The following is a 13,222-nucleotide window of genomic DNA, read 5'->3' as shown; positions in this document are numbered from 1 at the left end:
ATCTTATTTGATTGTTCGTCGTTAGGAGCAGGTTAGGAGCCTGCTTTAAATGTCCACTCTGTCACATGCTGTGCGGAGTATGCTGTATGACACCAGATCAGTATCATCAATTTAATTACTTACACATGTGCCTTTTCTATTGAAAGTCAACATGTCTCAAAAACAACTGACCCACTGATACAAGTAAGCAGATGGCACTAATAATGTTTATGTATTAGAAAAAAGGTCTGATACAGTGAACAAGACTCTGTCTTAACCTCGACTCTAATCTATCTCTATTTTGTAGTTTCTCAGCAATGTAGTAGATGTCTTAGTTTTGTGTTGTCCTGTCTTGGTTCTGTGTAGTTTCATGTAGCACCATGGTCCTGGAGGAATATTGTCATTTTAACTTTGTGCTTTATCTGCTCTACACAGCTGAAACGAGAATGATCCCTTAACCAATGTCATCTGTGTCACTGGGCTATCATATCTACCACACCCTTGTTGGAATATTACAAATACATGAAATAATGTGAGGCCTTTCGAATTCATTCATTCATTTATTGTTGTAATTAATTACATATCCTGGGGATATTAAGAAGACCCAGCGTATATGATGCACATGCTTTTAATTCAGGGGTTGAACTCCAACAAATAAAAAGAGACTAAATAAATAAAAGTTAATATTACAGGCACAGACAACATGGGTTATTTTATCTTGCTATGTTAAACGAGGAGTGTTCTAGGCTGTCAACTGTTTTTTCGTTCTTGAACTCGGCCTTGCTAATGTGCGACTTGGGGCTCCCGGTGGATTTCAGCCATTCTTGCATTTCCTTCACTTTGCTGCGTGGGCCTTGTAGCTGGCCCTGAACAGTTCCTGCGCTCGTGTTTTGGACCCAGCCAACTAGGCCAAGTTTCTTCCCTTCTGCCTGGAAATAAATAAATGGCAATGATGAGATTGATGGAAAAAAAAAAAAAGAAAAAGTGACACAGTCTGGGTGAAAAGATGTGACCCAGATATTTTGTCAGATAGGAATAGGTAGATCAGAACCTCCGAAGTCCAGTTTCGAGTTTTAGTACTAGCATTAATAGGATGGATATCAAAAATGAAAAATGTTTTAATTTCATGTTAGATCACATTTGTTACACTTGAACACCCTTGTTAATGCTGCGATCTGTTTTAGCTGTGTGGACTGATCACTTCATTTCAGATCATTTGATAAACATTTGTCAGGTGCAATTAAAAGGCATTTAATCAAGCAATTGACAGACAATGAGCCAGTAAGAGTTTTTAACTATTTAACTACTAAAGGTTTATGTCAAACTCACTTGAGTGTATTTCCGGAAAAATACACCTTGCACTCTGCCAAAAATTTCATAATCCACTGAAATGAGGTCTTCACTGGACATAGTGGACCTGAGTGGACATAGAAAAAGGAGAAATAAGACAGTACTTCACTGTTGCGTTGTGTGCATTAGCAACCCATCATGCCTTGCAGGGGCTATTTTACAGCTCAACGCTAAGCTAACACAGTTCATTTATGCTAAAAACAACTACCAATCTAGATCATGAACATTCCCGACTCTATATTCATGCTGTAAGTGCACATGGCCGATCGTCTTCTGTAAAACAATTCACCTGAATATAAGAAGAAGCCGTGAAACGACAGCACGGAGAACGAAAGATCTCGATTTCAAAACATACGGGACTCCACTTCAGGAAGTGACGTTGACGAGGGACCAATCAGGGAACACCCGAGACGCTTGGTTACTAGGCAACAAGCGTAAACGTTGGAAAAGAAGTCGGTTCAGTTGTTGTGGTTATTTTACATTTATTTGTAGCTAAACTCACACTAACGGCCCATGCAAATGTCTAATTAGTATAAACGGATTTTTAAACGTACTTGTACTCATACTGGTAAGTAAATCGCAGTTTCTAACATATTTTTAAACCAAGTTGCGTAATTTTGCTAACGAATGTGAGCCAAAAAAAAAAAAAAAACTCACTGCAGGCCGCGACAGCAATATTTGCTATGCTAAGTGTTTTCGAGGTTTTAAAGGTTTTCTTTAAAAAAAAAAAAAAATGTTATTGATGTTTATTCAATAGTATAATTAAAGCCTCTAGAAGTGAGTAACTGCACCTAAAATGGCTTCTATTTTCAAGGCCAAGTTCCACCCGAAAACCTTTGCAGTTAAATTGTATTTGCAGCATAGTTATCATTGTATTCTGTTTACTCTTGGACTTTGAATAGTTTAGGTCACTTGACTCTGACTTGAAACTCACGTTAAGCTGATTTAAGTCTCCCCTATGCTATTATACAATGCAAACTGTGTTAGCACCAAGCCTTACTTTCTTGTTTTCCCCTAGATATCATACAAAAAATATCCTCAACAGTGTGGAAGACTTGGGGATCTCAGAATCTATGGAAAAACATTACAACATGATCAACCGTAAGATAAAGCCATGAGCACCAACACAAGAAGAAGACACAATCCTCAAGCACAAAACAACATTGCAGGACAAAGGCATGGCAATGGTCACATTCACGCACAACGAGATGTTTTACCCAACAGGAAAGCAGCTGCGTTAGACCAGCCATTTCCAACAAAGCCTGTTAGCCACAGAAGACCTGCCAGGGCGCAAGTCCCACTCGATTTATCCGATCCTGACAAATTCACGCAACCAAGAGGCAATTTTCTGTCCCAGGAGCTTCATTCAAATGGCGCTGGATCTCGACACTTGAGAAGGGACACACTGCCCAGTGGAGAGCTGCGGATGGCCAGAGCAATTCATGCAAAAGAGCTCATGCTACAGGAGAAGCTTTGGAAGGCTGAAGAAAAAATAAGACAAAAGATCCGGTGGGAAGCGGCTGACGTAGCTGCAGATGATGACCAAGAGTACAGGGAGACGAGGCACAGCAGAGGACAAGCTGATAGGGGGAAAGTTCAGACAAAAAGCAGAATATCGGAGCACCAGAGGAGTGAGCCCGTGAGAAGCAGAGACATGTTGATGCAGGAAAGACGGCAGGATGATTTTAAGCAACCTGGGAAGAAACTAGATCAAAAGACTGAGAACGGAGAGAGGAATGAAGTACATCAGACGCAAGTTGCAGAGACTCCTCCGTCAAAAGGAAAAGGAACAAAAGGAACTCTTGATATACTACGTAAAGAGCAAGAAGTGAGTGGAGAGATGAAATCAAGATGGAAGAATGTGAAAGAGCATACCAGACAAAAACAAGGGGATAAAAAAGCTTATGGCATTTGTGGAGAAACTAAACACAGCAAACAAAATAAGGCGTATATGGGTGATACAGGTCAGACAGAAAACCAGAGAAGTTCACAAGTAAAACTGCCTGAAGAAACAGCTCTCCCGCTGATTTCTAGTCCTTCCCATGGCAGTCGACGGCAACGGGAGGAGCGCACACTCATGGATGGCACAGACATCAGCCCACTGCTTCTTCCTTGCAAAGTCTGCAACAGAACCTTTGCAAGGGAAAGATTAGAAAAGCATGTCCAAATTTGCAAAAAGACGACACAATCACAACGTCCGGTCTTCAACTCTTACACTCACAGGACCAAAGGATCGGTACTGGAGGAGTTCTACAAAACCCGCACCAGAAGTGAGACTCCAGAGGTAAGCATGTAGTCGTTTTAATTCTTATGAAGGTTTATGTTTTAACTTTGCTTAAAAAAAAATGCATATTTTTGTGTCACTTCCCCTAAACTGTTATCTGAATTATTTTATTTTTTATCTTTTTGAAGAGAAAGAACCGTAGACAAAGCTACAAGGGAAATATAAGCAATCTTCCGCCGAGGCGACTCCCAGCTGGCACCTCACAGCAGAAATGGTCCAAGTAAGATGAACCAGACAACACGCACCATATCCTCAGATGCATCAGGACATCCTTCCGTCCCTTTGCTGTTGTTAATGTTGTCTCTGAATTTAATCACTTTTTAGAATTTATTCATTAAACCTGGTGTTGTTTGAATGTTTTACATCTTAATCAGTCAGAACTGATAGTTGATAGAGATAGTTGGAGCCATTTTACAACGATAGCGTGATTATAGCAAAAGTACATCATAGCTCACACTGTGAGAACTATTGCATGAAAACTCAAGATCCCCCTGGGATGTTTTATTGATATTATAAATGGAATCGTGATCAGTATAATTAGGCTATTTTACAAAGTGAAACTTGATATCCACAAAGTAATGCTAATTAAAAACATAAGGTCAAACAAGAGATTGCATCCCCCCTCAGTATTTAGAAGACACACCTCTGGCCGCAATTACTGCTCTCAGTCTGTGTGAATAGGTTTCACTCCATCTTGCACATCTGGACTTAAGCTCTGCAAGATCACATGGGGATCAGGTGCGAACGGCCCCTTTCAAGTCCAGCCTCAAATCTTTCATTGGACTGAGGTCCTGAACATCCACCTTGTTTCTAAACCATCTCTGTATAGTTTTAGCAGTTTGCCTTGGGTCTTTGTCTTGCTTGAAATTAAATATTCTCCCAAGTCGTAGCACTTATTCAGACCGGATCATATTGTCCTCCGAGATTTCCCTACATTTTTCTACATTCACCTCACCTTCTACTTTAACAAGCAGTGTAAAGGTGGAGTTGTCTAATCAATCAATCAATTATAAAAGCAATAAAAGTTGAAAACATCCAAGGGGGTGAATACTTTTTATAGGCATTGTATATAGTGATAATAAAAGACTGCTGTTACTTTTATTCATAGCTTGTGCACAAAGTATGAGGCAACAGTGTGACAGTGAAAGTAGCAGAGTTTATAAAACTGTCGCGTTCCCACATTATGTGGTAAACTGCTGAAAAAAAGTAAACCACATTTTTAAACGCACAACACACTGTAAACAAATTCAAGGCACAGCATTGCAATAATTGTGGTTTCAATGGCTTGCTAATGGACTTTGTAGCTATGCTGCATTTTACTGCATGAAAATACTGCCAGTGTTACACAGCTGACATCTGACAGCTCATCTGACCGCAAGTTGTGGCGTTTTTTCTCTTTTTTTTTTAAGGATTTTACACACACACAGACACACACACACACATATCTAACACAAGCAACAAACCAACAGACGTTAACACACACAAAAAAAATACAATTACATATTTGCTTTCACAAAGGACGAACAAAATAGCAAAGTACCAAATTCAGGCACAATGGTTAAAAAACAAAATAATAAAACAACATTATGCCTTAAAGCCCATGTTATCCATTCTAAGAAAACTGTTCAAGTGTCCATACATACCGCAAAGAAAACAGACCGACATGTGCTGCACATACAAGAGTCAATAAGAAAAAGTAACTTGTAAAAAACAGATCAGTAGTTTCGTGTTTCACACTAATTTTCTTTAAATGACAACAAAACATGCGCATTTAAAAAGTAGTTATACTTGCATCAGATGATGAATATCTTTCTATGAAAAAGTCATGAAGGCTATATCTTATTTGTCACTCTTAAAAATATCAGATAAAATGAAAACCATTTAAAAAAGGGATGCATAAGGAAAGATCACATTGGAAGATGATGCCAGCAGATACTGGCTGCCCATCCTCTCACATCTCAACATTTGAAGAGAGAAAACATGAACTTTGGATAAATTAGGAAACAGTTTCCTATTTGCCTAAGCTGGCCTTACCTGTATGTGACAAAATACTTATATTTGAGGCACTGAAGACTGAAAAGTCGACAATAATACCACCAACTTGTAGACTTAGTTTTCACATTGCAGCCAAGCACTGCGATCAGATTGTCTCTCGCAGGTGTTTAGGTCCGATGTTGAATCCAGCCAACATTTCAGTCTGTGGAGAAACGAGCCAGATCACCGCACCCAGGTGAAAACGAGTGTGCATTGAGAGTGTGCAATGTATTATTCATTATGCAATAAAATGTAATCATGCAACTTTGCACTCTGTTAAACATCTATACTGTAATGTAACCATTGAGAGGGAATGAGGATGCAGCCTGTACTGCACCTCTAACCGAACGTCTACTTCCATCTAACCAGCATGTGCTTAGACTGTCTACATGACCACGACGTCTTCAGGTGAACTCTCACACACTGGCCCCAGCAGATCGGCCTCCGTGATTTGTGAATCCGCTTCTTCTTCCTCCTCCATCCCCGTCAGGCGCAGAATCGGAGTGATGGTTTCCATTGCGGTCACGTCCCGCTTCCTGTAGCGCTGAGCGATTGATTGCCGCCCAGAGCCTCTCGTTCTCCTTCTGCTGATCAATGACCTAAGGACAGCAGAAATGTATGGTTACAGTTTGATATGCACACCGATCAAAGTCAGACCTGAAGAAGATGGATTTTTGGGGCATATAAATTCACCTGCTTCTCAAGCATCTGGATTCTCATCTCTTGACGGGCGACTGTCTCCTGCAGCTGCAAGAAAAGCTCTGCTGTCACTGTGGCATAGAGTGTGCTCATTAGTTCATTTGCACTGTTGTGTGAGTACATTTAATACCTGTGCCACCTCACAGCTTGCTCTGCAGCATGCACCCGATTCTCCTTTCCTGCAGATGTCAGCCTCCTCCAGCCCATTCACTTTATCATAGCTTCGTTTGGTCTATAAAACAAACAGAGAAAAAGCAGAGTGAGAATATAGTGGATATGTTTAAACAGAATAAAGAACAGAATTATTAAGTTTTAAGTTTGCACCTAACTCTACATTTGTGTAAACAAGAGTTAGGATGGCATTACCGGTAGGTCTGTGTTACTGCTGACAGCTGCTGCTGCAGCCTTTAGCTCTTTCAGTTCCTCATACGGTAGGGTGACGCTATCAGAGACAGAGGACAGCTGGGCAGGAATGGAGTCCTCAGAGTCATGAGGTATCGGGATGAACTCCGCATTCTCGAGCTCCTGTTGGATGAGGACCACTTGAATTAGAGACATATTTTCATTTAATGATCCAAATTAAGGTTTTCTTATTGCTTGCTTTCATGAAAACAAACCTTTCTAAGCCAGAGAGGACAGGAGCTGTCCCCAGTCTGGTTGGCCATTGACATCATCGGGGTCTCCATGAGACAGTCCTCCGTATTAACCTCCAGTGTTCCCCCAAGACCTCTGTCGCGACACTCGGTCTCTGAACCAGGCCCTATGTCCAGATCCACTGTGGATGTGGATGCCTCCTGGCCCAGCCCTAGAAATGCACACACAAAAGGAAATGTAGATCATCGATCATCACGCAATTTTAACAAATCAACATACAAATCTGTGGCTAAAGGAAAGTATTTACCACTGCCAACTGACAGTCCACTGCTGTTTGAGCGGATGGTCTTTGAGTTGAGCACTTTTTCTGCAAAAAAGAAAAAGAGAGCAATCAGATCTGTTTTTGTGTCTTCATTTATTTTTGCCAGAGCCTGTGAAATGACTCTGATGACTGACCCATTATGATAATTGTGTGCCAACCACGACAAGAAAGGTCTGGCACATGGTGGAGGGAACCAAAGATGGGTCGTGGCATTGCAGGGCAAACCTCTGACCCAAAGCCTTTATCAGCAGGCATCCCAAGTCTCCCGTTTCCAGCGTTTCCCCACGCAAAGATCTGATTGTCTGCAAGAAGAAAAAAAAAAAAAACACACTGACATAAAATCTGAAAAATATACAAATAATGTTTGTCATAAATGAACTAAGTGTGTTCATACCCTCAGTGGCTGCAATAGTAAACCCGTCTCCACAAGACACTTTGGTCACCGGCTTCCCTCCAAACGGTCCAACAAGGACTTGGACACCTTGGTGTTTCTTAAAGTCCTTAACACCCAGCTGGCCGTACTTGTTGCAACCGAATGTGACCAGACGACCCCGTCCTGCAAAGCAAAGAATCATGTGATGATAAAACCTTTTTGAATTAATTACAATTCACACTTACAAGAGAAATAAAGGCGTTTGCTGTACCGTCAATGGCAGCTGTGTGACTCTTCCCAGGAGCTATCGCCTGGATCTTGAAATGTGACAGCTGCTTTACCAAGGTCAGCGTGGTGATGTACGGGATCCCCTGGTAACCCTGGTGTGGTGTACATGCAAAAAAAAACATTCGAGATTATGAACACAGCTGCAACACCTGTTGTTACAGTATTTTAATAAACGTGGCCCAGTACCTCTCCAGGGTGGTTTTTGAGACCAGAGATTCCCTGATTCAGCCCCAGCTTGTTGAATTCATTGTTTCCACATGCTAGGACTTTGCCAGTATCTGTCAAAAAAAAGGTTCCATCGCTGCCACATGACACCGAGGATATGGTGGCGGCTTTAGGAATCTCCACCTGGAGAAAAAGAAAGGAGCGAATCATTTCTCACTGTTAAAACACTTAGTGTCTAACTGGGTCTTGTAAGGCTTTTACCATGACAAGAAATGCTTACTTGCATGGGAGAAGAGAAGTCATCCTCACATTCCAGACCAAGACGCCCTGTGACAGGAAAAAAAAAAAAAAAGACTAGAGTTAATAAAGAAAGCTGTAGTTATATATTGAAGAGCCACTGTCTCCACCTGTTGGCCACAATTATAAAAACAAAAACAACATATCAGGCGCCTGTTAACATCCGCTTTAAACTATAACAATACATAAAGCGAAACCTATGTACCATACTCTCCACAGCCCCACGAGTAGATGTCCCCGTTCTGAGTCAGCACCACCACGTGGTTGTCCCCACATGAAACCTGGCGCACATGCCGCTCCTCAAAAAACTCCAGAAGCACTGGCTCAAGAACCTCCGTGCCCTGCTCGCCCTCTACCCCAATGCAGCCGTAATAGTCTGATCCGAACATGTACATCTGGTCCTCATCTGCAAAACAAGCAGCAGAACTGTTAAGTGTGTCTTTAAGGATACCAGTTCCTGCTTTAGGAGGAGGACTTATTCACTCACCGGTGACACAGGCAGTGAAGTCAGCGCCACATGCCACCTGTCGGATGGCCTTCCCCTGGAGCTTCTCCACCTTCTTTGGCTGCCTGTACGAGGCCTGGTCGCCGTGCCCCAGCTGGCCCACCATCTTAGCCCCGCCTTGGACATTCTGAGGGGTGATAAAGTTCCTTAAAGTGCAGCAGAAAGCACAACTGGACCCAATTTATTTGCCCCAGAGCGATGGATTTAATACTTACAGCCCAGGTGTAAAGCTCTTTCTCCACCGTCACCACTGCAAAGTGGCTCTCTCCTGCGCACACATGCTGGGCACTGCTGCCTCCTTTGAATGTGTCCATTTTCTGGGGGGTGAACTTCCCTCCCCCCCAGAAATACACCTCCCTCGAGCGAGTAGTCACCACAGCAACAGGGGTCTCACTCACTGTACTCAGCCTGAAGTCCAGGTATAAATCAGTTAAACACTATGTCACACACTGACATTGGAAGACAGCCATGCTTTTGCAATTGATACTTACTTTGGTTTCTTCATTGCTGAATTCAGCAAGCAAACTCGCTCTTCAAGCTCCCTATCAGAGAAGGAAGTTGTCAAAACAGATATCTTTACTACAGGAAAAATAGACTTTGAGAAACGCGTCCAAACAATTCTTACTGTCGACAGGAGGAGATCAATGGCTGGTCCAGAACCTGCTCTGCTGTGGGCCTCTTTGCGGGATCCTGCCACACAAAAATATCACAAGACCTTGGTGACATCAGTCAAAGACATCAAACCATTTACTCTCTGATTATTCGTCTAACTCACTTGATCGAGACACTCGTACACCAGCTTGATCAATGCAGACGAATAAACATCCGAGTTCACCTCCATAGTCCAGTTGCCTTGGACTATTTTCACACAGAGGTTCAGTGGGTTCTGCACGGACACAAACAGCACAGTAAACCCACTCTGCCCAAGTAATGCAAATGTATGTCACAAGTTACACTGATTAATAAAAAGCTGGCCAACCTACCGTTGCATCAAATGTTCTCGTAAGAGTCAAGACTTCAAAAATTACACAACCCATGGCCCAGATGTCTGATTTGAAGTTGTACTTTGCTCCCTGGCACAATTCAGGTGACATGTAATATGGAGTTCCCACACACTGGATACACCAAGGAAGAAAATGTGAGAAAGAAAAATAAAGAGACACGTTTCTCAGCTTGATTGTAACTGAATTCATAAAGCACAGTCAGAAGTAAGAACATATTACTGACTAAATCACTGCCGCTTGATGATTCACAACTTACCGTCTCTGCCATTGAAAACTCAGAGTCAAGCTTCTTAGCGAGGCCGTAGTCGCCCAGCTTAATGAGGTCAGTCTTGGTCAGGAAAATGTTCAACGTTTTGATATCCCTGCAAGAAACAACACATGGTCACGTCACCAAAAATCACCTCATATGCTTCAGTTTGTAAATCTTAAAATCAGCCTCCAGTGAGTGCATGAACATCTTACCTGTGTAAGATCCCAGCCTTGTGAATGTGAGCCACAGCTGAGGCAATTTGGTACAGGTACCATACAACCACCTAAGCAAACATATTGTAAATTAAGACAAATATATGTATATATAATTAAGAATAATTACTCCAAAACGATGCACTCATACCTCCTCAGTGAAGAGTTTCCCCTTCTGCTGGTTGATTTTATCGTACAGATTTCCTCCTGTGATTACAAGGCTGTTTAGAATTCTGCTACAGATAATCGACATACATCCTATCTGAATCAAATCTTCGGAGGGGGACGCAGAGAGGACATTTTCTCACCATTGCAGTACTCCAACTCAATGAACAGAGAGTTTTTATCCATGAAGTGATTGAAGTAGGCTATGATGTTGTTGTGCTCCAGGATGGAGAGGATGTTTATTTCGTTCATCACATCCCTGCGCTCCTTTTCTGAGAGCGAGTTTAGGTCCACCTCCTTCCATACCACCAGAGAGTTGTCCTAGGAAAAACCAAATGTTAACAGAATGAGGGAAAGCATAGGATTTCTGTGCAGTTATACACCAATCAGCCGTAACATTAAAACCACCAACAACACTGACGATCTCACAACAATGCAATGCTCTTCTGGGAAACCTGGGTCCTGGCATTTGTGCAGATGCAGATGGAGTGGTCTAGGTGGGTGGTGCATGTCTAAGTAACATCCACACGAATGCCAGGTCCAAACATTTCCCAGCAGAACACTGTATTGTCACAAGATGGTTAACGTTATTTACTTCTCCTGTCAGTGGTTTTTATGTGTGGCTCATGCAGGACAGGAAAGCAGCAAGGCATGAGAAAGTAATTTATCATGTCCTCACTGAAGAATTTCTCAGTCACTGTGTGAGAAATATCGAGGATGTGGAAACTGAGGAACACTGAGCAATACAGTGAGCTGTACTGTTTACAAAATTATACACTTGGAAATGGAGTGCTGTTATAAGAGCAAGGCGTTTTTTTTGTTTTGTTTTTTAATCAGCTGCTCAGACTGTAAAACCCAGTGCTTGGCTGAGGAAAAGTTACATAAAAATCAAACGTACCTCTGTTCTTCTGTACAGAGTTGCTTCACCAAACGCCCCCCTCCCGAGGATCCGGATAGGAATGTAATGCAGCTTCTCCTCTTCGCCATTAAACGTGCTCGCTGCGGACCGCTCACTGACCACGGACCCGCCGCCCAGGTCCGAGTTAAGCGAGTCGAAGTGTCTTTCATATTCGTCCAGTGACATTTCTGTTTAGGGACTTCTTAGCCAGGGGCAGTGATGGAAATAACCCGGAGAAAGGCCTAACGACAACTCTTTCTGAAAGACTCCTACAAAGCAGAGCACACGTCCGACATGACACCCCAGCGGGCTAACAGAAACACCCGTCAAAGTCCAATAAACACAAGGAGGCGCCTCAAAGCCACTCAAGAGTACACGAAATAAAAACCAGACAACGTAGCAAAATGCGTGCAACTGTAGTAGTTGCACAAGTGTCAAGCACGACACAATAAAAACGAGGGCGTTCAGACAACTTTTCTTTTGATTTTCAAAATAAAACGCTTCCGTTGAAACGCGCCGCGGTATGTTTTACGATGAAAGGCGGCGGAGCGAATTTCCGGGAGCGTCGTCAGCCTGGTCTCTGCGTTAGCTTGACCTGGCTAATAAGTTAGCAGGAAGAAAAAGGCAGCGCTGCTTTTCACAATCAAATTCTGAACGGGGTCGGATGTTGCGCAGCTAGAGGAAGTTTTGATAGGCGTGGATAGCAAATAAAATAGTTCAAGAGTGTTTAAAAACGAGTTGTCCTCGGATACAGAGGCAGCTACACACCTACAACTAAACAACCCTGCCCTGCGTTCAGACCCGGAAACTGTCAAACACTGTTAGCTACACCTACACGTTAGTGCCTTAACTTTACTGCCATTTGACCTACTGTTCACAGACTTCACATGCGGTTTAATTACTGAAACTATGTAGGAAACCTTTGTCTTAATTTGGGAGAATTTATTATTTGGTGTCTTAGAAAATAATATAAAAGACAATCTATAGCTACATTGTTAATTGTGTTGTTATTATAATGACCTAATTCCATGCTTTATTGCCAAATGTTGACAGTACAATTATACCATTCCTCATCCCCAATAGCTACAAACCATACAAAACAGTACGAGTTTTATTATGTTATGAACTTGCATGTTATAGAAATCAACACATCAATGTCACTTTTAAAAAAAATAAAAAACTACATTAAACTAAGGGACATTAAACACAAAGCGGATGCACTCTGTGTATAATATATGATAATACAAAAATCCAACATTCTGATCTTTGATGATTTAAAATATCACCTGGCATAGTTTACTATCTCCAAAAGTCATGTGTTTTTATAGGAAACCACATTGCTTTTCACTAATGTGATTCAATCTTTTCCCGTAGTGGCCTGTACATTAAGTATGAAGCACATTAGAATGAACTTACGTAGCAGTGGTGAAAAACTGTAAGACTGGGAGGATACATGTTCACACAAAAGAAAAAGGTTAAAGGGGATTCAAGAGCGCACAACCGTAGACTGGTGGTTTTGTAATGTTGACAGTGCAGCCACGCAGATAAACGGGACACGGCAAGTTAAAGCCTGAACATATTCAGACATGATTTCATGCCATGATCGCAGCACAGATGGAAAATCCTCACACCCAAGCACAGAAAGCCAAGGTATGTCTTATTTAAACTGCTCTAACAATGCTTTTTTTACCAAACCTACTGCATTTGTATGTTCCCGTTCAGTTCACATCAAAGTGTCTGTTTGTTCAGGATCTATGAGCCCGGTCAGAGTTGGGTCCAGAAGTCTTCCGACGTATCCGTTGG

The 13,222-nt window shown here is 42.0% G+C and overlaps 3 protein-coding genes across 3 annotated transcripts; 1 reads left to right on the top strand and 2 right to left on the bottom strand.

Annotated features, from left to right (window-relative positions):
• Window positions 1-538: 538 nt before the first annotated feature.
• Window positions 539-1,812, bottom strand: acyp1 (acylphosphatase 1, erythrocyte (common) type). Its single transcript, XM_084568904.1, has 3 exons — window positions 1,619-1,812; window positions 1,309-1,396; window positions 539-908 (listed from the first exon to the last, which is right to left on the bottom strand). Exons 2-3 carry the CDS (start codon window positions 1,387-1,389, stop codon window positions 693-695), a joined length of 297 nt encoding a protein of 98 aa, XP_084425030.1. The 5' UTR covers window positions 1,390-1,396; window positions 1,619-1,812; the 3' UTR covers window positions 539-692.
• Window positions 1,813-2,443: 631 nt separating this feature from the next.
• On the top strand, window positions 2,444-4,354 carry LOC311505379 (uncharacterized protein; the record flags this gene model as incomplete). The annotated part of the gene is made up of 2 exons (XM_084568903.1): window positions 2,444-3,613; window positions 3,742-4,354. The coding sequence occupies 2 exons, from the start codon at window positions 2,444-2,446 to the stop codon at window positions 3,835-3,837; spliced, it is 1,266 nt and encodes a 421-aa protein (XP_084425029.1). The 3' UTR covers window positions 3,838-4,354.
• Window positions 4,355-4,520: 166 nt separating this feature from the next.
• nek9 (NIMA related kinase 9) lies at window positions 4,521-12,201 on the bottom strand. The gene is made up of 23 exons (XM_084568902.1): window positions 11,420-12,201; window positions 10,665-10,842; window positions 10,508-10,563; window positions 10,357-10,427; window positions 10,151-10,256; window positions 9,874-10,005; window positions 9,666-9,776; window positions 9,516-9,580; window positions 9,382-9,432; window positions 9,106-9,298; window positions 8,873-9,017; window positions 8,591-8,791; window positions 8,369-8,415; window positions 8,110-8,271; window positions 7,907-8,015; window positions 7,657-7,818; window positions 7,397-7,564; window positions 7,248-7,307; window positions 6,964-7,151; window positions 6,713-6,871; window positions 6,477-6,578; window positions 6,341-6,394; window positions 4,521-6,246 (listed from the first exon to the last, which is right to left on the bottom strand). Exons 1-23 carry the CDS (start codon window positions 11,603-11,605, stop codon window positions 6,064-6,066), a joined length of 2,889 nt encoding a protein of 962 aa, XP_084425028.1. The 5' UTR covers window positions 11,606-12,201; the 3' UTR covers window positions 4,521-6,063.
• Window positions 12,202-13,222: the final 1,021 nt, after the last annotated feature.

This window comes from Chelon labrosus, assembly GCF_963514085.1.
Source record: "Chelon labrosus genome assembly, chromosome: 20".
Taxonomy (NCBI): domain Eukaryota; kingdom Metazoa; phylum Chordata; class Actinopteri; order Mugiliformes; family Mugilidae; genus Chelon; species Chelon labrosus.
This window is presented reverse-complemented; position numbering and strand designations above follow the sequence as displayed.